This window comes from Oryzias melastigma, linkage group LG16, assembly GCF_002922805.2.
Source record: "Oryzias melastigma strain HK-1 linkage group LG16, ASM292280v2, whole genome shotgun sequence".
NCBI lineage: Eukaryota > Metazoa > Chordata > Actinopteri > Beloniformes > Adrianichthyidae > Oryzias > Oryzias melastigma.
In genome coordinates, this window is record NC_050527.1 from 7,822,489 (window position 1) to 7,849,073 (window position 26,585).

At 40.6% G+C, this 26,585-nt stretch overlaps 3 protein-coding genes across 6 annotated transcripts in view; all 3 read right to left on the minus strand.

Moving 5' to 3' along the window:
• The window catches only part of rusc1 (RUN and SH3 domain containing 1), a 15,933-nt gene extending 9,020 nt beyond the window's left edge, over positions 1-6,913 (minus strand). Inside the window, exons 1-2 of one of the 3 annotated variants that reach the window (XM_036215770.1) lie at positions 6,646-6,913; positions 1,699-4,928 (exon numbers count right to left, since the gene is read on the minus strand). In XM_036215770.1, the coding sequence (XP_036071663.1) occupies positions 1,699-4,807 (3,109 nt within the window). In that variant the 5' untranslated portion in view covers positions 4,808-4,928; positions 6,646-6,913. The remainder of the gene's footprint in view (positions 1-1,698; positions 4,929-6,645) is intronic. The other 2 variants (XM_024267307.2, XM_036215771.1) reach the window with 2 other exon arrangements.
• Positions 6,914-7,516: 603 nt separating this feature from the next.
• fdps (farnesyl diphosphate synthase (farnesyl pyrophosphate synthetase, dimethylallyltranstransferase, geranyltranstransferase)) lies at positions 7,517-13,755 on the minus strand. Of its 2 annotated transcripts, XM_024268301.2 has the most exons (10): positions 13,595-13,755; positions 13,022-13,174; positions 12,796-12,936; positions 11,166-11,246; positions 10,963-11,085; positions 10,358-10,446; positions 10,208-10,280; positions 10,053-10,130; positions 9,788-9,922; positions 7,517-8,137 (listed from the first exon to the last, which is right to left on the minus strand). In XM_024268301.2, the coding sequence occupies exons 1-10, from the start codon at positions 13,595-13,597 to the stop codon at positions 7,937-7,939; spliced, it is 1,077 nt and encodes a 358-aa protein (XP_024124069.1). In that variant the 5' UTR covers positions 13,598-13,755; the 3' UTR covers positions 7,517-7,936. The 2 variants fall into 2 exon arrangements, with proteins under 2 accessions (XP_024124069.1, XP_024124068.1); XM_024268300.2 differs by lacking the exon at positions 13,595-13,755 and having other exon boundaries at positions 13,022-13,526.
• Positions 13,756-15,762: 2,007 nt separating this feature from the next.
• Positions 15,763-25,311, minus strand: fam189b (family with sequence similarity 189 member B). Its single transcript, XM_024267260.2, has 14 exons — positions 23,932-25,311; positions 23,796-23,852; positions 22,985-23,092; positions 22,783-22,899; positions 22,609-22,716; positions 22,339-22,499; positions 22,149-22,248; positions 20,421-20,493; positions 19,924-20,215; positions 19,513-19,856; positions 19,381-19,422; positions 17,581-17,756; positions 17,355-17,501; positions 15,763-17,275 (listed from the first exon to the last, which is right to left on the minus strand). The coding sequence occupies exons 1-14, from the start codon at positions 24,163-24,165 to the stop codon at positions 17,027-17,029; spliced, it is 2,208 nt and encodes a 735-aa protein (XP_024123028.1). The 5' UTR covers positions 24,166-25,311; the 3' UTR covers positions 15,763-17,026.
• Positions 25,312-26,585: the final 1,274 nt, after the last annotated feature.

Here is a 26,585-nt window from a genome sequence, read left to right on the forward strand (position 1 = left end):
GTACTTCATTAGAAATTTGCCTCTGAGTTGTTGGCAGGAAAAATGTCATTATTTAATTTTCTTTGGCCATTTTTTCAAGTAACATGTAACTAGATTGTCAGAAAAGTTCAGCAATAAAGGCAAACAAATAAAAATGATAGAAACTATAGCTAATTTCTTTATCAGCCACACGATATGTATCGTCATGTCGTCCAGCACTACAGTTTGGAGCCAGATGTCAGCTCAGACCAGGAAAACAAAGACAAACAGGGATCTATTTGTCTGCAAGTGGATCCACTGGAATGTAGCAGAGCAGAGAGTTTGCAACAAATATGCTTTTTCTCAAACAGCATTTTTTTTTTCGTCTGCTCCTGATTTGCAACAGTTTGAATAAATAAAACTCAAAAATTTAATTTTAAGATAAATTTTCTTTATTTATCTCTTCAATTGTCACAAGAACATGCTAAAACACTATTTTATATACTATTATTATTTCCCTTGAGCTCAGCTTGTTTTTTGAGTTTGAACGTTTATCTATCAGCCATCCAATGGGAGAGCAGAGTTTGTGGGTCACACACTTCTGAGTTTCACTTTTTAAAAGCAGACGATGAATCCGTTACTAGAACCGTTTCAGTTTCAGACGTTCTGTTAGGTAATGTAGGGTTATAGGCCTTTCGTTTACTAGTGTATGCCATCACCGCCTCTGGATCACCTTCCTCTCCTGTTTCTGTTCTGCCCCCCCCTCCTCTGTCACTGTAATGCTGAGTCAGATGGCTGATAGCAGAGCTTTTTCTGGAACTGCTTAGTCACTGCTGTGTCCAGCCCTATCGACTCTAGTTTTCTACAAGGCTACGCTCTAAAAAGAACCAGATTAGAACCATACCTTAGAAAGACTTCAGCTGTCTCTGCATTGTAGTCAGTATTGATACTTCCTACTTCTGTGAGACAAGCCGTCAACAATTGGTCCGCTCGCTAAGATCCTCCTCCTGAACTCTTAAAGGTGTACACACCCTTTTCTGACTCGATCCTCATTGCAGCAAATTTGGATCTTTGATGTTAAATTATTGCTGCGTTTGAGAAGCAGAAAACATAGAAAGTCATTTAAATGCATTCAAGTGAACTCTTTATCTACACTTTCTGGGTCCTGCTGCACAACCTGATCTGGAGCTTCTTCTGCTGCATCCTCATTAAATACGTAACTTGATCTGATCTATCAGAGCGGTGAAGCTGGGAGGAAGCAGAGTAGGCACATAAACATCCTGAGTTGACAGGATTTTAAACCAGTAAACAGGTAGAGAGGAGGATAAGGGCAGAAGCTCAGGACTGAAGTGAGGTAAAAGAAGACATTTTTAGAGCGGCTGTTTGTGTACTTTAAGATTACACTGGATAAATAATTGAATAAGGTTGTGATGACATCACCATTCGCCGGAAAGTCATTTTAATCCCTCTATCCTCGCTCTGTTTGTTTTCCTTCATTTAGCATCCATCATCCCTCTCTCTGACTCACCCTCCATCGCTTCACTTTCATGCCACATATCATTACCGTTAATGAGTCTCCATTTTCACCCTCTTTGGTTTAACTTCTTCCAGCTGCATTATCTAAAGAGTTTTATTTGTCTGAGGAAGTGAGGAAGTGTAATATCGTTCCGTCTTTTATCCAGCTGTACATTCTAAGAACACAGAGACAAAAAACAAACATTCAAATAAACATCTGCTCACCTGAAGTTCTCGATTCGATAGTTCTTCCTCCATCCGCCCGTCCTCTAACCTCCAGCTCCTTCCTTCCTTCTTCCTTCCCTTCCTTGTCTTCATGTTTGACTTCCTTCTTCTCCCACTGTCTTCCTGTGCTCAACAGGTTGTTGTCGCTGACCGAAAAACCAATCTTGGGTGAAGGACACAGCTCCAGCTGTCCACCCTCCTTGTCCGCTCTCTGCAGCATCTCCTGCAGGGCGGCCATGGAGGTGAGCGCGGGCGGAGGCTGCATGAAGAGGGCCTGAGCCTGCGAGGTGTACTCCCACTGACTGCCATCGCTGCCGGCCTTTTCCTTTCTCCACTTCAGGTTGTACAGGATGTCTGGATCAGGAGTGATAACCGTGGGGTCGGGATCGGGTTCGGTGATCAGTTTAGTCGGAGGGGAGGTGTTTTTGCTGCGGAAACGCAGCTCCTTGAAGGTTGTGACCTTTGGAGCGGACCCGGGAGATGAACCCGACGAGCTGGACTTCTTTGGTGTGTCCGCGTGAGATTTTGTTTGGTGCGCTGGAGCTTCGCATTCAGGCGTGAAGGCTATGAGCCAATCAAAGCGCTCAGGTTGTTTGGAGTTGGCAGGGAGGGTGCTGACTTTAACCGGGGGCAAAGAAGGGGGTATTGGTGGTAGAGGTCGAGGAGGAGGAGGGGGTGGAGGAGAATCTGCTAACTCAGCAGGATAACGATAACCTTTAATGTTGGTGTTTCTTGAGACAGTTTCATGGATGTTGCTAACAGGAGTCTGGTAGTACAGGTCAGATGTTTTCTTCCTTCTTCTTGCCATTTCAGTAAAGGTGGTGGTTCTGTGTTTCTCCTTGTTCTCCTCTTTGATTCGGGCTTCCTCAGCTGCATCTGATTCTTCGTCTGCCTTTCTCGTTCTAGTTTCTTCCAACTGTTTGTCCTTGTCTTGCAGTCGAAACTCCTGCAGCTCCTCCTGCTCGTCCTCCAGCCCCCCGATGCAGACCCCCAGCTCCGGGCTGAGCTTGAGGAGCTCTGCTTGGGTCAGTCCCGCGAGCATGAGCAGCTTACGGATCTCCACATCAAGTGCGTGGAATGAAGGGGGCGGGGGCAGTGTGGGGGGAGGCGGTATGATGGGTGGAGAGGACGTGATTGAGATCACAGGTGGGGGCGGCAAGGGCGGAGGGCGTGATGTGGGCGGCGGAAGGGACAGTGGGGTTTTCTCTTGCTCGGCCTGAAGGGCGGCGAGACGCTGAGCCTCCTTCCTGGCGAGGTGTCGCCTTCGGGGGGGAGGGATGGGAGGGGTCGGGGTGGGGGCAGATGGTGGCGGACTAGGAGTGGTATACAGCGAAAGGTACGGGACCGGCTTGGAGGCCGGGAGAGGAGGGATGGAGGGTGGAGACGGTGGGAGGGGCTTCTCACATCGGAACGTAGTGAATGTGGGGGAGTTTGGGGAGAATGTGGACAGCGTTGGCGAGGTGGTGACGGCCATCGAGGTGGTCTCCCTGGAGATGTTTATGTAGGTGTGGAGGTCAGAGTTCACGCTTTCGTGGCGTGCTGGAGGTTTGGGGGGTCTGGGTGGGGGCTCTATGGGAGATGGAGGGAGAGAATCGGGAAGAAAAGGTTCATCGATGTCTGACAGGGCAGTGAGGTCGACCCCTGCGTCAGAAAACTCCTGAGACTCCGACATCGTTCCGCCCGGAGCTTTATACAACCTCCAAGAAACATCTATGTTCCCCATCTCATCCATGATGTCCGTGAGGTTTTGCTCCTCCAGATCTCCAAGATCGTAGCCTTTGTCGTGAAGTCGGGCGATGTAAGCCAGTTTGACCTCCCTGTTCACCTTTTCAAGGCGATCCAGGTGATCTAACCGATGGCGTAAGACATCCCAGTGTTGCTCCCCTTCTAGATCCCATCGAGCCACTTGAATCACCTGACTGAAGCGCTCCATTTTCCCAAATTCCCCCACCGACTCTAGAAAGTCAAGCAGGTCCAGTTTGGCAGATTCCGAGTCTCCTTTAACTCCCAAGTAGTCAGGAGAAGGTGAGTCGAGCGCAGAGGGGTAGCCTTCATCTGGGGAGCAGAGAGCCACCTTTGATGTGAAGGCAAAGGGGTTTTGGCTGACAGGGAGAGATGGAGGTGAACGTGCGGGGGGCTGGGATTCCGGTGCCTGGGTAAAAGAGTGGTCTTTGAGGGAGTAAGCCAGAGACAGGTTCTCCTGGTCTTCAGTGGAGCAGATGGAGGAACATGGATTTGTACAGTCGGATTCCAGATCGGAGCAGGAGCTTATGGAAGTGGAGGAAGAGGAGGTGGAGGAGGAGAGAGAGAAATCCAGGAAGGATGGGGGGCAGTCGCAAGATGATGGCACGAGGGTGTCATCATCCTCGCTGTCATCATCGTCATCATCGTCGTCGTCATCCTCTTCAAAATCCTCATCACTATCGGTGTCGATGTTACTCACTTCTTCGTTCTGCTTCCCTTTTTCCTTGTTTTCTAGATTGACGGCCACATTTTCATCTGCACTCTTGTCTGCACCTCCCAGATTTGCAGCAGGGCGCTCCATCTGGACCTGGGCTTGGGACGGAGCCTGCTCCTTGGCTCCTTTCCCATCATGCTTCTGGGCTAGCGGTGCTGGAGGAGGCGGTAGCTGCAACTGTTGCTTGAGGGAGATGGTGTTGTTGTTGTTGTGGTTATGGTTGAACATGCTGTTGTTGTCCTGGGGGGAGCGACCATCGCAGCACAGGCATGGGAGGCTCGGCTCGTTGCAGTTTGGGTCAAGAGGGAGAACGTTCGGCAGAGGAGGAGGAGCAGCTGCCGCAGACTTGTTTGCTGTCACGGCACAAGCACCTTTAGGTTTGGGTTTGGCTGATTTGGAGATGCTGGAGCCTGGTTTCTGGGAGCTCAGCCTGGACTGGATAGTTGGAGCTCGAGGCTGGATGCCGGGTTTGGTCCTGGAGGGAGCAGTGGGAGCTTTGGTGACCCTCCGTTGGGAGGACGCAGTGATGGTATTCATATTTTTGTCCTCCCTCTGAAAACCATTCGTGCGAGCCTTCGGTCCGGCGGAGGTATTGGTCCGCCTGCTAAGGTCTACGCGCCGCGGCTTTGAAGCCAGAGATGAGGACTGCATCGTGGGAATGGAGCTTTTCAGTGAATTTTTCTGTTGCTATAGTAACGGGTATTGTAGAGGTAGGACCTATCCAAACTATGACGCACCGTGACAGTCACATCTTGGCTTGACTCCCAAGATCCTGCAACATCAAAGGAAACACACAGAGAGTAAAGACCAAGAAAGCCGGGGTGATCAAGAATCGGGTTTCTGGTTTACATATCAGTCTTTAAAGCTCAATTTAATCATGTTTTTTATGTTTTTATAAGTATCAAAATCTAAACTATTGCTATAGTCCTATTAGATTGGTTCAAAAGTTAATTATTTATGTTGTAAAAATGCCATATGCTGGATCTTGCAATAAAAATTCAAATCTTAAAGTTTAAATAATGTAATGTTTATTGATGTTATTAAGGAGTTTTTGCATTTGACATTAAAACATGATTAATTTTGACCATTTTCCATTTCTATTTAACTTTTCTTTAAGTGGAACACATACAGATACTTTCTTAAATTATTAATCTCCATAGAACAGTTTACTTAGTGCTACAGAAAAAAAAACTCTTTAAAGTCCAGCTCCTATCATCTTTTGATCTTCTGTGAAAGCATTCCCTGTGCTCTTTAAATTGGGATTTTTTAAGGCAAAATTGGTAAAAGCAAGTCGTTTTTCAGGACATAGTGTCTGCAGAGCAGCAAGAGTTCACTCTGAGTTCAGCCTCTGTTGATGCAGAGTAAGCCTGCACTCATTTCCCATCATTCCTTTGTTTACACTCCCGCTAGCTTACAGGGCCTCACACCCCCAACTTAACATTACCGGTGCAACAAAAGTGGCGAGAAATATTGGAGCTATCCAGACATACAGTGAATCAGAATGGAGCTGAGCAGGGAGCTGCTATAAGCCTTATCCAACTGGATTTTGCTGCTCCTAATTTACAATGATTTGAATAAGAAAATATTTAGAAACACAATTTAAAGCTTAATTTTATGTAAATATGGCTTTGATTTTCAGAAAAATACCACAATAACATGTTAAAAAACACCAAAAGCACAATTTTCCTTGGAGTGGGACCTGTAATTCAGATTGAAATCTTTTCCCGTTCCAAGTTAAACTGCCACACATGGCGTAGTCCTCTGTGATAACAACTGTCTGCTGCTTTACAGCTGTCACTTATCATCTGTTCGCCCGGCTTTCAGTGATATTCATGAGTTTACATTTGTCAGGCTGACTCCATCTGTGCAAGTCCGTCTCTAGGATCTGACAAAAGGCAGTAAGATGTACAGAACATAAACACAAAAAACAAGCCTGAGTCAGTACCCAGAGCAAAGATATTTAACTGGAGCATGAAATAATGAGCAGAGAACAGTGTGTGTGCCTGTTTTTAGAGCCCTTCCAGCAAGGGCATTCCTATTCCTCCACTGAGAACAGTGAAAGACGGCTTTGGATTCCTGCTCACGGTTAAAACATTCATGGAGGAGAGGCACATCTTCGTGTATATTTGAACTGCTGGCAGAGCTGTATTGATCCCACAGAGAGGATGGAGATAGGGGTGGATGGGAGGGTGGAGGGGTGGGGGGGGGCAGCTCCAACCGCATCGCTGTGATATACAGGCCCTCACGCCCCATTTTTAACACATATAAAAGCCTATTATCAATAACCCGGTAAGGACAACAGTTATTTTGCAGTTTTGCATACGAACGCTCCGGCATTAGCCATTATTGAATGTAATTACACGGTAATTAGGCGACGAATAGGAATGCAGAATTTTTTTCCCCCTCAAACGGCTCGTTAAAGCAGGTTCGATTAAAAATCTTTATATAAAATTAGTAATAAACGATGAAGCTTTTTCATTCGGACTCACGGTCTGATTCGGGAAAAGATGGATGAAGGTCTCCATCACCTCGGGCTCTCCCCACATCTCAGTCCGTGGAAGGATGTGGATCTTCACGACGTGAACAGCCGCAGCCTCTGTCTTCTCGCGAGATTACAACTCAACCTTCTCACCACGCCCCCTTTCACCCACATAGAGTACCAGCAGTACTTTCCAATTAGCATCACTTTGTTGATTATAATCGCACTCACCTGTGTGTTTATATGTAAGGGCTTGTGCGCACATTTAAACAGAATTGAATACAACTTTATTGAACCCACAAAAGGGAAATTACCCAACTATAGCTCTATCAAAAACTAATAATAACACTAAAATACACGTAAAAATTAGTTAAAAATTTAGCAAATTAAAAATTAAAAGAGCAACGAATTCGAAATGCGCACCAAAAGTATGAATTTACAACATAGTTCATTTTTCCTATTTTCTTATATTTTAATTTTGTTGCGTTACAAATGCATTTATACTTACTGTGAGCATCAAAATAGTTGCTTAATGAAATCACACCAACATCTATTTTTTATTAACATTTTGTTAGATCGTTTTCACTCTTTTTTTATATAATCTTCATACTAAAATAATGTATTTAACTCTTTTTGACTCTTGCAATAGCAAATACCCAATTATTATCATAATTTAAGTCCAATAAAAAAAAAAACCTTTTATAAAGTTTCACATTTATTTCTTTAAAAGTTGTTTTGTTGTAATTGTGTACAACAATGGCCTACAAACCAGACCAGTAAAAATAAAATTTATCAAAGAATTCAGAAAATTTGAATTATAAATATTAAAATATGTGGATTATCATCATTTAGACTAACGCACAAAATAGCAGGACAAAAAATACATTTCATTATTTATTTATCAGGAGAAATAAAATCAAGACTTTCAAAAACCTTATTCTGCAATGCAAAAAGCAATAGTTTTAAATAATCAACAAGAATGCCTTTATTTACACACTTTACAAACCCTTGTTTTGTCCAGGAAAAATGTTAACAAGTGCTTCAGGGAACATTAAACTGTTGAAACCAGGTAAGTACAATCAATCGATATAAACAATGCACCTGCTTTAATAATCAGCAGACAAAGAACAGAAGTGCAATTCAAAATGCACAGACCTGTAGGACTCAGCAGGTTTGCACATAACCCTTTTTCTGAGCATTTCTCCTGCTAAAAGGAGTAGATTTTTTAAGAAATCTCAATACAGTCTAAAAACATTTCAAATGGGCTGTGCTGCTCTGGTTCCGCACAGTCTAGCAAGTCATCACTTGTTCCTTTTGTATATCTTGTTTGCAAAATTTAGGAAAACTGTGGTGGGAAGGGTGACAGCGCAGCGAGCGATGAGCTTCTGCAGCCGCTGATAGCTCTCTTCTTCGTATTTGTGATAGAGGGTTTGTATCTGCAGAGATTTGTAGAGAGCTTTGACCTTCTCCACACTGGCGTCATCTTTGCGTCCGTAACAAGCCTGAGGAAGATGGGAAAAATAAATGAAAACACAAAGTGTTGTTAATTTGTTCGTGGCACAACAGTGGCACTAAAAAATCAGAGTTTTGAAAATTTAAAGCAAAAGTTACCATGCATCAACTGTACCATCTTTACAATTAGATAAGCATCAGAGTATAAATATATTATTAGTTTTTTTAATACATTTTTTTGTGCAGTCAAATTAGTTACTCAAAGAACACTTCTTTACATACACTATATGATGATTCAACTCACATCTAACAGATTGTGTAGTTTTGGAAGAAGCATGAAAAACTATATTTTTTAATTTTTCAATAAAAATCAAATGTTTAGAATAAAAATATAGACTTAATTATCTTTACTTCCTCCCCTCTTAAACAAACTTTTCAATTAGTGGCATAAGAAGCAACAACCTCAAACCAGATAAAGTCCATATACAGAAATACTGCTGAAGAAAATATGTTTTTTTTTAACTTCATCTGCTCAAATCTTTGACACATATTTAACCCTATATAACCATTTGTATCATATTTGATACATATAATTTGGAGACTTCTATCTCATTAACATTATAAAAACTTTCCTTAAAACCCCATTGTATGTGACTTGGTCTATGTTTTCTATCTTGCAGTGCATTATCGTGCCACTAGGGGCAGTAGAAGGACTTTTCCAGCTCATTTCAAAATGGCTGCCCCCATGACTTCTCAAAACTACTTTTGGCGGTAAAATCTTTAGCTAATTTTCTCAACATTCGGTTGAGATTAGCTAACCTCTTGTTATTCTTTTTAAATAACTACTTGCTGTATTGAAAAAATGTGAATTATGTTGATAAATAACTATTTAAAATACAGTTCCACCAAGTTAAAAATGCATGGATCAAATTTGAGACAATGGATAAATAAGGTGCTTTTTTTTCCTGAACAATATTTTTGACAAGTCACACGTTTTGTTAGGATTGTCAATAAATATAAAAAAAAAACTTCAATTCTTTGTTGTGGTGGGCTTTAAATGGTTAAAGACGTAGTAGACTACTACAGTGTAGTAACTGTTCCCCTGACACAGTTGTCACAGATGTGTAACACGGGATGTGAAAAGAGGTGAGACACGTATGTCTGTCAACATCCTTGTCTCTGTGTGAAAGCCACTCTTTCAGCAGCTCAGTTTGGGGTGTTGAACTGATGAAAACCTGTGCTGAGAACCGGGCAGAGGTGAGATTCTTTGAATGAACAGGCTATAACTTACAAATTTTGCGGGCTTTTTTGTGGCATTTTCTGTCATTATGATGGACATACATATGTAAAGAAAATTAAGCTTAAAATTTAATTTATATGTATTTCTTTATTCCAATTGTTCTAAATCGGGAGCAAAAAATTCTGTTTGAATGGGGAAGAGGGGCGGGGTTGCTCCATACCAACATTTTTATAGAAAGCAACATGGGTCTATTTATTTTGGCTAAAAATAGCATAATCATAATAAAATAAAACACTGAGAATGCCTTTAAAATCGATCAAAAAATGATTAGAGTGAGTCTTTGAGGTCTTGAGATGAGATGAAACATCAACAAATCATAAAAAGCTAGACACGAATGTCTTCCCTTGTTTTTATCCTTCTGCTGGGGCAATTCCAGGGCAGACAGCTTTAAGAGTCTTACCTCCAGAACTGTTCTCTGCTCAGGAGACATGACCTCCAGAGCTTTCACCACCAACCAGCTGCACTTGTTATCCTGGATGTCTGTGCCAATCTTTCCAGTCACTGCAGGGTCACCGTAGCAGTCCAAAAAGTCATCCTGTGCACAAAACGGACCAAAAAAAAAAAAAAAAACAGCTGAGCTTCTATTACACAATGGACTGTCACAGAACCAACACTGTCTCTGTTGTTCACAGTTCGTACACAATATAGTCTTGGAGGATTCTGACCTGTATTTGGAAAAACTCCCCCATTTCAAGTAAGATTTCTTTGGCGTGATTGTGCTCTACGTCATTAGTAATTCCTGCCTGCAAAAAAAAAACAACAATTCTTTATTTGCTGTTTCTTTTCCATCTACCAGAGCAAAGTTACAATTCAAACTCACCATGTACATTGCTGCTGCCACTGGGAGGTAGAACGAGTAAAAAGCTGTCTTGTATTTCACTATGGTTTTATACCTATAAGATAAATTAATTTTGCGTTTTTAACAATTTTATTTTGTAAATGTTTCCTTTGAAATTTATTTTTTTCTTACTTTTCCATGCTGAACCTGCTGAGGTCAACATCTCCAGGTGGAGCAGTCATGAGGTCCAGAGTCTGTCCAAGCACCGTCTGATATGTGGTCTGAGACAAAGACATGCAACAATCCTGGTATTATTATAGATGGAGCAGCTGGACTATTAACTCTTTCACTTTTTTATTTTTTATACAAACCAGTTATAAAATAAAGCTCCTAAACATTGAGAAATCACATGTCAACTTTGGCTCAGTGAAGTTTAACTCAAATTTTCTCTTTTTGCCATATGGTGTCTCATGAGACTTAAAAAAAAATTATGTATTTGTGTGCTGCCATGTGGCACATGTCCCAGTTAAGCAAAAATCAAATGCTCGGTTTCTTTGAATAAAGAGGAGGCACACTGCTTATTTTGCTTCTCCACCAAGCTCACTGTTTTGATTTTTTCCTATTCCAGGCAGGTCTAAAGACGGCACAAAGGCTTGAAAGTGGAATTTGATTGTTTATTGCTGATGCTTAAATAGGCTGGCCTGAAAGGAGTTTGTGTGGTCTCAAAAATCAAGGCTAAAACATCTGAGAAACCCAAAACAAAAACTTTACATGGCTTCCCACTGATGAGGAGTTACCTCTGTGAAGAGCTCCAACAAATGGACATAGTAGGGCTGCTCTCTGCAGTATTTTCGAAGTAGCCTGTAAAGTGCTGATTCCAAGAAAAATGAATCATTGATGGCATCCAGCCCGACTCCCTCCTTAGAAAAGAAAAAAAGTACAACTGGTTATATTCACTATCAAGCTACAAAATAACATTAAAAATGAGCAGTTTTTTCACCTTCCTGAACCAGCACGGCTGTCCTCTGCGTAGCACAGATCCATCCATGATGTCGTCCGCCACCAGGAAAAACGCCTGAAGCTGCAAGAAGCAAAACACAAGAGCAAAGCTGAATTTGTTTTCAGCAGTCACTTGTCAATTAAAACATTTCAAGTACCACATTTTTTGGTGTGCAAGTCACTGTTTTTTGCATAGTTTGACCAGGGTGTGACTAATGTGTAATTAAAAAAAAAAGCAACAACCACTAGAGGGCGTTGCAAGTGTTTGAATCAGTATTTGCTACTAACAACAGCACAGAAGAAGAAGCCCTGCTCAGTCTTACGATAGGCTCGGTGGAAGTGTTCCAAAGCGACACACATAATTGACTTAAAGTGATATGGAGTTCAGTTGACTGGTTTGTTTTTATGCTATGGTTATCTAAATTTTGTTATGTTAAAGCATATTCCTCCTATGTTTCATGAAGCTCCCATCAATGTGTTACAGTGTATATGGAGTCTATTATTGTTATCTATTCCGTTATGATTTGCCTTTCAAGATAAAAGGGTTTTTCTTGATCTTGTATTTTGTTAAATAAATTTCTCTCAAAAGTGGGACCTATACTCTAAAAAACATGATACCCACTTAATTTATCTGATCAAGCTGCCACTAGTGTAATCACAACACACCTTTATTTAGATATTTAAACCGACTCAAGTTCAACAATAACACAATTTACATTTTTTTTTATTATATATCAAATCATTAACATTTTATTTCCAAGCCAATTTTGTTTGGGTGTGAAAAAGAGTTTTGATGTTGGCAGAGACTTACATGGTATAAAGCTGGAACTCTTCATTACTAAATCTTGAAGTCTGACAAAAAAAACACTATTACAGAAAAGCTGTTTTTTTGCCTAAAACATGTTCTAAAAGATAAATAATAATTTGATTTTATTAATTGGAATCTCGTCTAAGTAACAATTGAGTCGATTCAACTTTTTAAATATAATCTTAGCCCTACAAATTAACCCAATACTTTTCTTTTTTTGCACATACCCACACTTGTGCAAACCTAAAGAGCTGCAGCTCTAAAATAAAGAACATTTGATTAAAACCCTGCAATTCATGTTAAAGTAGTTTTTTGATCCATTTTAAAAGCATTCCCTGTGGTATTTTATTCATGATTATAATGTTTTTAACCAAATTAAAGAAATCTGTGCTGTTTTTTATCTCTGAGTTGTGGGTGGGGACTGTTGATGCAGAGTAAGCCTGCTCTTATTTCCCATCATCCCTTTGTTTACACTCTCTCCTGCTTGTTTGCTTGCTTACAGGCCCTTATAACCATAGCCTAACATTATGCAACAAAAATGTTGAGCAAAATTGTAGCTATCAAGACGTACAGTTTTGAGCCAGATGCCAGATTAGAGGAGGAAAATGAAGATGGATCTATTTTTCTGCAAGTGGATGAATCGGAATGGAGTGGAGCAGGGAGCAATTATACTTAGAAATGCTGCTTTAATCTTAGTTTCTTTTATCTGTGTCTTCCATAATCAAACAGTGCTAAAAACACCAAAACACAAGGTTTATCAGAGTGGGTCTTGATGCTGTAAATTAGTGAAACACTTTAGGTTTGTGTTAAAAACGATTCTTACCAACTCGATGCACCAGCCCACCACCAGAGCTCTTTCCACAACATCCTGGGTGAGCTGAGAGGGAGGGAGAAGTTCTCTCAAGGAGCCAATCACAGAAAGCCCTCTGTTCTTCTTACCCCCAGGAACATTGTAAACCAAAACCTGGAGTAAAAACAACAAAAAAGACAATTTAATTGTTGTATTTGACGCTAGAACCATGCCAGAGAAACAAGTCTGCTGATCTTACCTCTCTGTGTCTGTTCAGAGCATCAGCCAGGCCCGGATCCTTTAGATCTCTCTCGATCAACTCCGTCACCAGCTCATCGAATTTGGCTTCAAACAGCTGAGAGTCTGACAGTAACGCCTTCTTACTGTGTGTCCCGTTCGAAATACCGTCCGCCTGGAAGGACGACGTGCACAACATCAGGGGGCGGCTTTTCACCCCAAACGGGGACACATCTAACCACATGGTTTGGAGAACTTTGGGTCCATGGAGGACACAGTTTAGCAAGCGCCTCATCGCCGATCAACGCTCCAAAATCTCAACACAAAGCTGCTAAAATCATGCTAGCCCAACCATTAGCTCAGAGGCTAAGTAGCTTTGCAGATTTGTTCCGGGTGTGGAAAGCTACATTGGTGGTCTGATCGGTAACTTAGCTCAGCGCGAGGGTGCTGGGAAAGAGAACCCGTTTTAGGACCTTCAATGAAGCGTTAGCTGACGTTAGCCTACACAGTTATATTTATTTCGGTCTTCTGCTACAGAAGTTTTAGCGCAACAAATGAACTCACAGGTGTCTGTCATTTACAAATCTTTACATACCATCCTGTCAATGTCTTGCTCCGGTTTGCGCTGTAAAATAATAATAAAAATCTTCCCTTTCTGTAAATCCTTTTAACTATAAAATTAAGTCTTTGAACGCTTCCTCAAACCAGGATATGTAAATTGTAGTTCACCATTAGGTTACTGCCGTTTTATACTTGGCTACTGAACTATATATCCCAACATTCCTTGTAAATGGGCGGCACTGAGGAAAGGCTCCATTTGACATTGAGCGTTTTCATTGGTTACTCACATCGAACGAGGATGGGCTTTCCAGGTGGTTGACCAATAGGATATAGTGGAGGGCGGAGTTTAAATCGGGTGGTGAGATTAAATTAGAGAAAGAGTGACCTGGTGATTTTTTTTTCTTTTTGAGGATTTAATGGTACGTTTTTCAGACCAAACAGGTTGTCTGAAGGACAAAAAAGTAAAATTAATTATTTTAAATTAAACCTTGCCCCAATATGCTACTGTTTCCACAGAAATTATCAACATTTTTGTCACCAAACTAAGCAAGGAAGTTATAAATGCAAATAATAAGAATTTAAAACATTAAGTGTTAACTGTTGTAAAACCTTTATAATCTAGATTTGAATATCTTCCACTTTCCATTAGTTTTTAAATGGTTTTAATGACTAAAGGTTCATTTTGTGACTAACGTTCATTGGGGTTGTCAGAATTAAGCTATTTCATGGAAGATATTTTAAACTACTTTGTTTAATTAATTGTTTATGAATTGTTTATTTTGTGTGTTGATTGAAGATTTCTTTTTATTAAAAAAAAGAAAAACGTCCTACTTCTTCTTGTAGTAGATTATGTATCACTAAAATGATAATAAATCAAAGTTTGAAAAAGATGTAATACTTGGATAGATATGTACTCACATAGAGGCAGCACAACATGATGTTGTTCTGTGACAAAGACATAATATGACCTTTGACCTTCAAGATTATGACAAAAACTGGTTAAACAACATTTTTAAAACAATTTGACCTCTGAACTTAAGTGAATTAATTCCAACACTTTGTAAAATGAACCTGGAAAACTAGGCAAGTATTTACTTATTTCAAATTTGTGGTTTATGGTGATGTTTAAAAAATGAAAGATAAATTTTACAACCCATCTAGAAAACAGATAAAATCATGGCTGCTAGACAATCAAAACTTCCACCACACTTCTGTACACATTTTTATTGTTTATTTCGGTCACATCTCTCCATCTAATTTGTTTTATGTATTTGCACTTAATCTTTTTCTACCTTTTCCTTAGTTGTTGCTTCTGTTACATACTTTTTCTGTTGTTTGTCCTTTTTATATAGATTTAGTTTGTCTTTTTACCTATCAATTTGTTTAGTCTGAAAAGATGGAAAATAACCTAAAAAGTAATATATTTGCATTTTGTTAATGTTATATTAATATACATATGCTTTCCCTGTCTTACATTAACAAATAAACAAAAAAGAGTATGCAAACTAAGTTTTTTCTTTTTTAAAGGCCTACAAATCTCTGTTTTGCCAATTAGAACTGCCCACTGACACCAAGATGTTCTCTGTCTCTGTTTTGTACTCCCGGAGCCAAATCGTTGTCAGATCCAAAGTGATCCATGCACCTTTAGACTAAAATAAATAATAAACTACATGAAAATGAATAAAAATGATTGACTTAAAGATGAAATATTTACATTATTTACATATTTATATATTTCTAATACACTTAATAGTAAATGGAATTTTCTTACTGGTCCATACTTCAAATATGTTTTTGGATGCCAGAGCATATTCATGATTTTTTTCCTTCTATTAATAAGTTTTGTTGTAAGTTATAAATACTGAATAGAAAGTTTTTTTGTTGTTGTTGTTGCTTATTTTAGATTAGCTATGAAGTAAATGATGTCAAATTTAGCTATTTTTACTTTTGAAAACACATCCAATATAGTTTTTTGTGCTTTGGCACATCTTCATGCTTATTTTATTTCGGTTATCCAATAATTTCTTTGACAAATGTAGATATTTTTTACTTTATACCACATAGATCTAAAAAAATCAATTTGTTGCTGTTTATTTTCTTATCTTGATTTCAGACGATTCAGGTTTTTAAAGGAAAATAGGCAATGACTTGTGTTACACAACATCTTTTAGAGGAGCACACTGTCCTTTTCGGACATCAGAATATTGAGGGATGTTTTTTTATTATTTATTTCACATTTTGAAATACATATCTTGCACTGAAAATTGTTATATTAACAGATTATTCTTTGAGAACATTTCTTACTCTGGTCATGGATAAATTGGAATAAGCCAAATAAATAACGTAAGTCAAGACAGGAGGTAGAAAACATAGCTCAGTGCCTTTAAGGATGAGTGTCTGACCAGCCAGTGCTTACAGGCTAAGTGTAAATGTGTTTAAAAAAAAGACAAATCATGTTTTACATTTTAAAGTCCACAGCAACCACTTGATGTCAAATGGTGCCATCACCAGTGCATCTTGAAGTTTTTATTCCATTTTAAACCTACCCAAAAGGACATGTGCACATGTGCCAACACGCAGTGTAAAACCTGACGTCGTCATTAGCTTAACTTTACATTTAACTTTACAGTGCACCTCTTATTGTACAAGTACCAGACTGTTTTACCATAAGATTGCTGCTGTACAGGTTCAGATACAGATTTATTCTTGGAGCCACCAGGCAGAAAACTATCTCCAACCTTGGTTGTTAGCTATTAGTTACCTATCACGTGGCTACTATCTTAAGTCATTTGTGCAAGAAAAACGAAAAGAAGCAAACATGCAGGTCAAGACGTTCTGAGCACTTGTCGGTTGGACAGACTAGCAGACTCGAATGAACAGAGTCCCTGCTGCAGCAAAACATGCACATGTTCAAAGGAAACCACTGCGGCCCCAAACCAAAACACACATTTCCAAGGCTGGACCTATATTTGGTGTGCAACTGTGTGTTAGCAATGCTAGCTGCTCTGTGGAGCAGCGTCAGAAGAGACAATACAAAGAGTTCTGCTTCATCTTATGCATTTTTCTTGAGGATGGAAGACAATCACTTGGTTTGAATAACATTGTCCATGAGCTTTTGTCCAAGGGTGACCATGTAAATGCAGGACAGTAAAATCATTCTGGTGGACTAAATGAAGAAGTAAATAGAGACGAGTTTCCAGCTTCTAGATGAACTGATAGAGGTCGAAAGCAGAGATGGAGTGTTTTCATCAGTCGAGACTTTTCTTTTGGTGAGAGAGCTTATGAGGTAAAAGCATACGGTGCATAAATGAGCGAACTTTTGAGTGATGTTCAGATGGTTCAGAAGCACCACGGATAAGGCCGTCTGCACAGTTGGCTTCAGGATCCAGACATGACAGGACATAAGGAGGGAAGACTTCTTTTGCAATCTCAGTTATTCATCTTCTCCTCATCTTTGTTTCTTTCCTTACAGAGCAGACTCGGAATAAAGATTCCCTGATGACCCGTGCGGGGGATGATGAGGGACGAGTCGACGCAGAGAGGAGGAGGAGCTTAAGTCTCCACAGCTGCGCAGGTGGATGCCCTCAGGTCCTCGGCTGCTCTGGTGTCGATTGTGGCGACTGTCACTATGGGAATGATGGTGTCCACGGTGATGAGGACGATGGGAGTGATGGGCGGGGTGTCCTCGGCTGGAGCCCCAGGTGTTCCGCAACATCTGGGTGTAATTAAGTTCAATAAATAATCAATATTTGTCGTTGTAGATGCAAAAAATGAAGGACATCTTGCAGACATACCTGCTCCAAGGCCATGTGGTTGGTAGCCGCGGACTCAGTTCCACTCTTCCTTTTGGTCGCCTGGGCTGTGCTCCCAGCAGGCTCGGAGGAGGGCGCCAGATTACGCTTTGAGCGATGCAGGAAGCGAGCCACCAGAACTCGAGTTACCTAAAGGATAAGAAATAAAACCATTGACTGAGCAGAACTGTTGACTTTAAAAGCTTTTAAATGTGTCAAACACGTTTACCTTCAGATCAGCAAGAGAACGGTGACAGTCTTTGGGTAATCGGAGTGGCGAGGTGGCTCCAGGCTTGGGGGGCACCTGTCCCCCAGTGGTTGCTGGTTTTATGCTGCTTTTCGTGGACAGCACAGCAGCAGGAGGCAGGGATGTCTGAGGCAGCAGGCACGCCTCTGACGACGGACCTTTAAATCAGAAAACAGCACCTATGTCATTTAGTGACTATTTTTACAAATAATTTACATAAAAATGTCAAAAAGTTATATTTAGGAGCCCCTGTTTACCACCTTTTGTACCTTCGTTTTAAGGCTGCATTAAATATTATAGAAGGATGACATGACACACCGAACAAACAGGTTTCTTTGAAAATTAAAAATTATAGCCCCACTGGCAGATTTTATTTAAGAAAGCAAAAAAATAATAAAATAAAATGCCAAAAGGGTAAGAAATATGTCTTAACAAGAAACCTTTTTTAAATAATATTTTTTGCAAAACTTTTCTTGTCACTAAAAGGTTTTTTTCCTCAAACTAACAATATTTTGATTTTTTTTAGAACTTTTTAAAAAGATTTTCAGTTTTTACAAACATCAAGCATATGAAAAAGGAATTTGTACCTATTCAAGAAATAGAAAAAAAATCAGTCATGTCAACCATAGGTGAAATATATATATAAATATAAAATACATACACACACAATTAAACATTAAGTTAAATATTAAAGTGTATCCCTAATAAACACTAGAAAAAAAGTAAGAAAAATAAATACATTAATAAATTAATTAATATTACAAAGCATCTGATCTATAGAAATATACATCAGTAAGCGTACCCTTAAACCTACACATGACTGACACACAGCACTGCAGCCTTCAAAGTCACTATAGCATTAATTATAAGTAATCATCAGTAATTATAGCTTTACATTCACATAAAAGAAAAACCTTCAACAAATGTGATAAAAAGCTTCCTCGTTTTATAAAAGTGATGTATTGAGTCCTGTAGACAGCCAGTACTCAATTTTCAGACATAGAATAACTTCTCTCAACCACTGGATAAATGAAGCAGGCCGAGTGTCCTTCCATTTCATCAATATTAGTCATCAGGCCAACAGAGACAAGAAATCTACAACATTTGTTTGATATGAAATATGGATCCTCAAAACCTGACCAGAGCCGTGCAAGACTAAAACATATGACTCATTGTGGCAGGCAACAGAATATTTTGATACGATTATTTTTCCTTCAAGACAGAAAATAGGACTCTTTCTTGAAGCAAGGATCTTTTTACTTTCTTAAAATTCAGTATTAGCAGTGCATGAAACAGGAAAACATCAGAAGGCAAAACAATAAAAAGCATAAAAGCTCTACTAGTGATGAGTTCCGAATTTTTTTAACCTCAAACGACATGATTTCTCAACTTAAAAACAAATACAAAATAAATAAATCAATAAATAAAGAGAAAAATATAAATATGTATTTTTGAAATTTAAGAAACAGAAATAAACAGAAACATTTATCACAAAGAACAAAATACACACATATTTATGGGTTGTTGAACTTGTCCTGCTTACTTACTTTGACTTAAAAATTCTTCTTCCTCAGCTATTACAACCTTTATAACACAGCTTTTGATTTTCAATAACATAGTAATGAAGCGCTATTAGTAATGAGTGATCAATATGTCAGACTTATCTCTAATTTATATCTAAATTAGATGTTCTAAACAATAATCTACTGTTTGTATTTCTGACCATCACTGTCAATAATATGTTCATTTAAGAGTGTTGGTCCTCCGTGTGTTTTGTCTTACCTGTGTCCATTGATGCTTTACTCCCTCCAGAGCCAAAGTCCACTAGAAAACAGCATAAATACACAGATGTTTGTGGTCAGCGTGCAGCTGATGAGAGAGCTGCATTTCTGTCAGAACCAGAACCAGACTCACCCGTGTCTGTGGAGGAGCTGAGACCTGGTTCACTGTGTGACCTCACGAGGCGTAAAAAGCCTTCGCTGTGTCTCCTCGCAGCCTCTCCGCCCTTTTCGCTTCTTCTTTGCCGTTGGGAGAGGGGCTGGAGAGGAAGGAGGTGCCCGTGATCGTGTTCACCGGCAGCTGAGGAGGATGGAGGAGGGACGGGAGAGGAGCCCGCTGCAGCTCCACGGCTCGAGGCAAAGGAAGGGTGGAAGCGAATCTCGGGGATGGAGAATGGTTGTTGATTCGTGGAGCCACCTATGGCTTCTAGCTGGGAACAGCTGCGGGCTAGCACAGCTTGGCGAAGAAGCACTGGAGACCTGAGTGACAGTACAGAAGATGTTTTTGTTTCATACATTTTGGCTTCAACTGAAAGTGCTTACTCACCTATAAGTGGTGCTGGTGGCGGTGCTCGGAGAGGAACAGGAGTTGGACCTCTCTCCTCTGAGAACTCGTTTGGCTCTCGGCCCTCCCGCCAAAGGACTCTCGGGTGTTTGACACCTCTGACCACGGAGATTAATGCTCTCCCCTGCATCTCCGCCCTCACTGGGAGCCCTGTTCCGTCTCTCCCCGTGGTTCCTTAACCCGACCTCCATGAGACAAGAGTCCTCGGAAGGAGAGGAATCATCAGGGATGTCCACGATTTCAGACATCAACAGAGACCCACTGTCCATGGACACTGAAAAACAGGATTTCCTCATCATCTAAGGAAGACCATATCAGTTGTCAGTTGCATTATTAAACGTGATAGAAGTTGTAGTCCAACACTTTGAAGTGGCAAAATTTGTAGAGACTTTTCTTTATTGGCTAATCACTTTAAATCGGATTATCAGTCCATTCACACTTCCTCATATATGATTTAATCATGTAAAAAGAATCTGTACCTTCGCCACTGAAGGCCGTGGAAGTTCCCCTCTCTCCAGACAGCTCAGTGCCGACAGGATCGAACACAGTTGCCTTGACAGTCAGGACAGGTAGAGATCAGTTCACAGCATTGTACAGGAACAAAGCTACTCCTCACAGTTTTTCTGCTTCTTTTAAACAAAGTTTGTTTTCTTCAGAGCACAGAAAGCACAGAACAGCCTGACTTGACATCCGACCTTTGTAAAATCACAGTACAAGCCATATGGCTTAAACACGGCTATGTAAATTTCAAGGTTCTTCCCACCTCTGCTGTTAGCATGACAGGAATTCCTTCTCTTATTTTTCATATACATTTCTCTCATCTTTACCACAGGAGAGCTAAGCACTCAAAAGGGAGGACAAATGCACTGAAAAAGCTGTGCTTTGTGTTAGCAACAACAAAACTGCAACTTTGCTTAAATATTAGCATGTTTCAGTGGGATAGTCAAAAGTCTTTAATACCATACTTGGACATGTCACAGGAACCTGTTTACTACATTTATATAGGCATCACAGTTAAGGTTCATATGGAAGCCGAAAACAGACACTTTTTTCACAATTTTCTCATGATAATGAGATCCAATATCTCATTATCACGAGAAAACGATTTTTTTTTAACACCAGAAGAACTGATTGATTTATAATTGACTGATTTAATTGTGCCAATTTTTTTCTGACAAACCGCTTTGTTTTGTTGCGGATTGCACAAAAATGAAATAAATATTGTAGTGGACTGAGTTGGGTTCAAGGGGTGCGCTATTGTCTGGGACTCAGTGAACATACCAGGCGGAGATGCTCATTGGCCAGGGGTTCTGTCGGTTCTGTCTTTCAACCTCTTTGTTTGGGGGGTTTTAGAGAAATAAACGAAGGGGCTGGTACATGAGACAGAATTAAGGCGTTTGAGGAGCATAGATCCACTAATAAATCAAAAATTAGACAAAAAAGAAACTTTTGTGGAGTGTTTTCTTCTGCTGTTTTTGTTGTTAACCATAAAATAAAGACACTTAAAACAGGTACAGAAGGGGTGTGTTTTGGCAAAAGTCTGACATAGTACAAAACGATACATATCGTGATATATGCCAGTAACAGAGACAATATTTCCCTTTTTTTTTTTTTTACTGTGACTTAGAAAAAAATGGTAAAATCTGGATTTGTATACAGTACCAGAACCAACTTGGTACAGCTTTTCGGTTTAGTACTCATCCTTAATTAAAACTGAGTTTTAAAACAGCATTTTGAATTGATACAAGTATCGCCAAATAAAGTATAGCAATATTTATATGAATTGATATTTTCTTACACCCCTTAAGGTAAAGTCTGGACATCTCAGTGTGGGAATGGGAGAGAGGGACGCTACAGTATATTCTTCATTCTCTCGTTATCACGTTAAAACAAAAGTCGTTTTCTCGCGATAATGAGATAGTGGATCTCATTATCGCAAGAAAATGGTCACAAAAAAAAGTAGGGCAGGCAATTTTTGGCTTCCATAGGCTTGATAAAAATAATCACATGTATTTGTTTTAATTAATCAGGAGGAACAACGCAAAAGTAGATTTTTGCAGTTTATACTTCAATTTAATAAATCAGATTGTGAGACTAAAAAGTCTGTAATAGATCCTCGAGCACAGATTTTTCATTTCAATGAAGGATTTCTGTGCTTTGATGCTCCCAGTAAAACAGAGTGTGAATCCTTGAACACACATGCTCACCTGGCTGGCAATTCTCTGTCCCATCACAGCTTCATAAGGAGGGGGGCAGTCGGTAGGGTACAAGGGGACAGGACTCTCCATAGAGCCATTATATGTAATGCTGCAACGATAAAATCAATACATCAGCCTACAAATGTGCAATATTTGTTGTTAAAGACAGTGCAGTAATGCTCATATAAATCACAGGTACCTTTGAGCGTCTGTCTCTGAGCTGCAGGTGTACTCGGGAGGGTAGTAAGGTGGTGGAGGGATGGGTGGAACAAACTCCTCAAAGTCCATGATGTTAGTCAGGAAGGCATCCTGAGGGGTGGTGCACTCCGGATTGACGGAGCGGGAGCGATGCGGCGCCAGCTGGGTGAGAAGCGTGTGTCATAAATGAAGGCCGCACAGCAAACAAACTTCAAGAAGGCTTTAGAAGGAAGAAGCCAGCAGCGTGGATGAGAAGGATATTTAGCCTCACCAGGTGCACGAGGTCCAGAGAGAATATGTGGATGCTGCACGTCACGGTCGACAGTGTACAAATGATGGTGGACAGAATGCTGAGTCCGCACGCACTGAACAAAAGGTCCTGCAGGGAAATGAGCATTCAAAGAAACTGCATTCAAATCCATTTAAAACAATTGCAGTGACTTACTTTAAGCTGGTGCCTGACTGAGTGGCAATCGACATTCAGGTTCAGGACAAGGGTGTCATCCCCATCGATGGAGCAAGACTGATTGGGTGCACAACACAAACACCTCCCACTCTCCACCTAGACAGGATGAAATGCAAAGATTTTCCGAACTGTTATTCCTGGAACATCGTTTAACCGTGTAGCAAAGGACAAAGCCGCGTACCTTGCAGGTGAGCATTGACTTGACCATCTGTGCGTTCTGGCAGGACAGCATTGAGCCGGCCAGGCTGAGGATCACACACACTGCAGAGAGCAGCATGAACAGCGACACCTGTGAAGAGGGGAGGCTTGATTTTTTACAGCACAGCACTCCGGTTCACTTTTTGATGTAAAAGTGATTTCAAGTGCGATTTTTAGCCATAAAGTGTTCTTTTCCAAGACATAGTTTCTTGAAATTATCAGGAAATTTGCCTCTGAGTTGTGGGTTGGACTGCTGGCGTGGAGTAAGCCTGCACTCATTTCCCATCATCCTTCTGTTTAAATGCTTTCCCGCAGCCTCTCACAACCCCTACCTAACATTACTTAATAAAAATGTCGAGGAGTATTGGAGCTATCCTGCTGTAAAGTTTGGAGGAAAACAAAGACGTACATGGATCTATTTGTCTGTTCGTGGATGCATCAGAATGGCTTCTACGTCACACCTAAAAGCTTTATCCAGCGATATTTTTTGGCTACTTCTGATTCACAACAATTTAATAAGTTTAATTTTCTTTATAAGTCGTTCATCATGATAAAACAGCTACAAGAACATGTTAAAAGTACAAAAATCCCAATTATAGTCTTTAAATAAAAAGAACCAGTATGAAGACTGGGAAGGACAGACAATTAGAAACTTTAATTTAACTGCAAATAATTTAAAATTCAACAAACTAAAAGCCAAACGTTTTTGACCAGGGATGTCATTTATAGTGGTTTTATTAATATTCAAGCTTACGTATCTGATAAAAATAGTCTTTAAGTATGAGAGTACATACCACTAGTGTCAGAGGTCTCCTCCATGAGATGATTCCAACTATCCCGGACGCCACCACCTGGATACAAACAGGAAACGCATCAGAAATCTTGTTCAATTCTGAAAAAAAATACATTTATTCTGCTGTGTTCACTTACAAAGAAGCCAGCCCAGAATGGACAGGATTGCCTCACGCGGGCAGAGAGGGTGAAGGCCATGCTGGTAAAGGAAAAGGCCAGAACCATGGCTCCCAGTCCAAGATGGCACAAGCCTAAATACAGGAGCAGCCGGGCGCCTCCGGGCCCCCGGCCGGACATGCCTCTGCGGCTGTCGGACCAGCCGCGAGATCCAGTGGCTGAAGCCACACTGCTGGAGTCTGAAGGTGAAGGCATGTTTGTTTTATATTCCTGGGATTATGGATGTGTGGTGGTGGGGGGGACGCCGGGAGGGGTTTCAGGCTTCCTTTGAGCTCATAAAGCAGGTTGTGTGGGTAGCAGCTCAGCAGAGCAGAGGAGGGAGAGGAATAAATGCTGGCATCAGAGCTCCAGTCTGTCAGAATTATGCACCAAACCGGCTGCTGGCAGGTACAGTCGCTCCTGCGCAGTGTCCCATGGCGAGCTCCACAGTCCAGGCAAGAACTTTGTCAGCAAAAACAGCTAAAAGGTCCATCAGCTCAACTTATGGTGTTTCTGTGATCAGAAGAGCTTCTTTTAGCCCATCAGTTCTGCTCATAGAGGACAGTTTGTGCCTTTCACTCCTTCCAAACCCAAACGCTCCACTAGGATCTTAGGCTCTAGAAACTTACAGTCAGGGGGATTTGTTTTCATAGCCTCCACCTCTCCATCTTCTCTCCTCCGTCTCTCCCCCTCCTGGCCCATGTGGCACTGCAGCAACCGGAGATGGAAGCAGGCCGCAGGTCCTCCAGCAGCTGATCGGCCCTCGATTTCCCTCCCAGCTGACGGAGTGCAGTCCCGGGCGTCCGGCCAGGAGAAACAGCGTCCGAGCATGTGCGTGCCCCCGACCTTATGTTAGGTCCTCGTCCTGACGCGGAGGAGACGAGGCGGCGTGAGGAGGAAGAGCGCGGCGATCTGACATCCCATAAAAAGCCAAAACGTCTTCTCCCAAAAATAACAAATGGAGTTCTTGCTTTTGAAAAGTCCTCCTCGGAGCGTTTGCGGCGGTCCACGGACACCTCCACCTCCTCCCCTCTTCTCCTCCGCCCCTTTCCTCCCTGCAGTCACGCGGGCATCCCGTCCAGCTCACGGATACAGAGACGTTTACCTCCACGCGCACGTGACACAGCTCGTTTTAGAATGTGGGACACGATGCTCTTCAGTAAATCGGCCTTCCTCCTTTGCTGCTTTCGCGTCAGGAAAGTTTTGTTTTTTTTTCGAACCGAAACCTGCGTGATAACAAGGCACGCAAAACGTGCAGACAACCAGGAGATGCGGCAGAGCGCGCGCGCACAAGCCTGGTGCTGATGCTGGGAAGAGGGGCCGTTGCCTGGTGATAGGCTCTCGCTGCAGCAAAACAGGAGCAACGGAGTTACAAGGAGGCATGGGTCCCTACAGCGATGGAGGGTGATGGGGGAACCTGAAATGTTGTCATTTATGAAACAAACAAACAAACTTATTAATCATTTATCCTTTTTATTTTCTAATGCATATAATTAAAATACTTTTGCATCTTCCTTAAACACTTTTAAAATGTAATGAATTCAGCTTATTTTGAGTTTTTTTGTAAACCTAATCCTGAAATTACCAAAAATATTCAAATTAATTTAGTTTCCATTAATTTTTTGAGACATTTTGCAAATTTTGAACTTTTTTTTTTAATTTTTAATATCTACATTTAAAAAGAGTACTTTTAATACTGTCAACCTGCATCAATTTAGAAAACTTTTTTTCTGGTCTGAGTTCCTGCTGCTTTTGAAAGAAAGTCACTAATGTGTAAAAATATGGTTAAAAAATACAAACTGAAAATTTGGGGAACATATAAATGATAAACCGAATGAGACAATGCAGAAATAAACACAAAACTTCCTGAATTTGGTACACTGATGCTTTTTCCTTTAACTCTTTTATAACTTTTGGATGAATTATTTATATGTTCAACATATGATTTATATAAGATTTTTCTTCTACCTTCTTTTCTGGAGCACTTTATCACCTGTTTGTTTAACTATTTTATTTTGTGCTTGAAAATAAAAGAAAATCAATTAATCTGTCAATCAAAATGTGCATATTTCTTTGAAGCAAATTTGTAATGGGCCAAAACAACAAAATTGTCCAAGATAAATGTTAGGCTTAAAAATAAATCCCAATTAAAGTTTGTAAGTGACAAACAATTGTTTTATTTTTGGCAAAAAAGGAGGACAAAAGATAAAAGTCACAAAAAACTTTGGTTTCTGTCAGGATCAGATCTCTAACCAGAGGGGGGGATTTCTGAAAACCATCTTGAGAACACACGCAGACACGTCAGCTGAAGGTGTGGCAGTCTTTAGGCACTTTAGATAAAAGGCTATCCCACCAAACGGATTCAGCGGTAGGGACATGTATGCACATCTGCCTCCTGGGCTCTCACATCCTGTCCATTCAATCGCTTCACCCGTTCGTCTTTCATCTTTCTACTCAACTTCTCATATTGCACATTCATCTTCTCCGCTTTCCACGTTCCTAATCCATTTATAAAAAGGAAAGAAAAAAAGAAACAAGATTGGTTTCTCACAAAGATTGTTTGGATTCCATGGAAGGATGATTGCTATTCATCCGAACTGAAAGATGTGTTTTCTTTAAAAAAAATTGAACAGTTG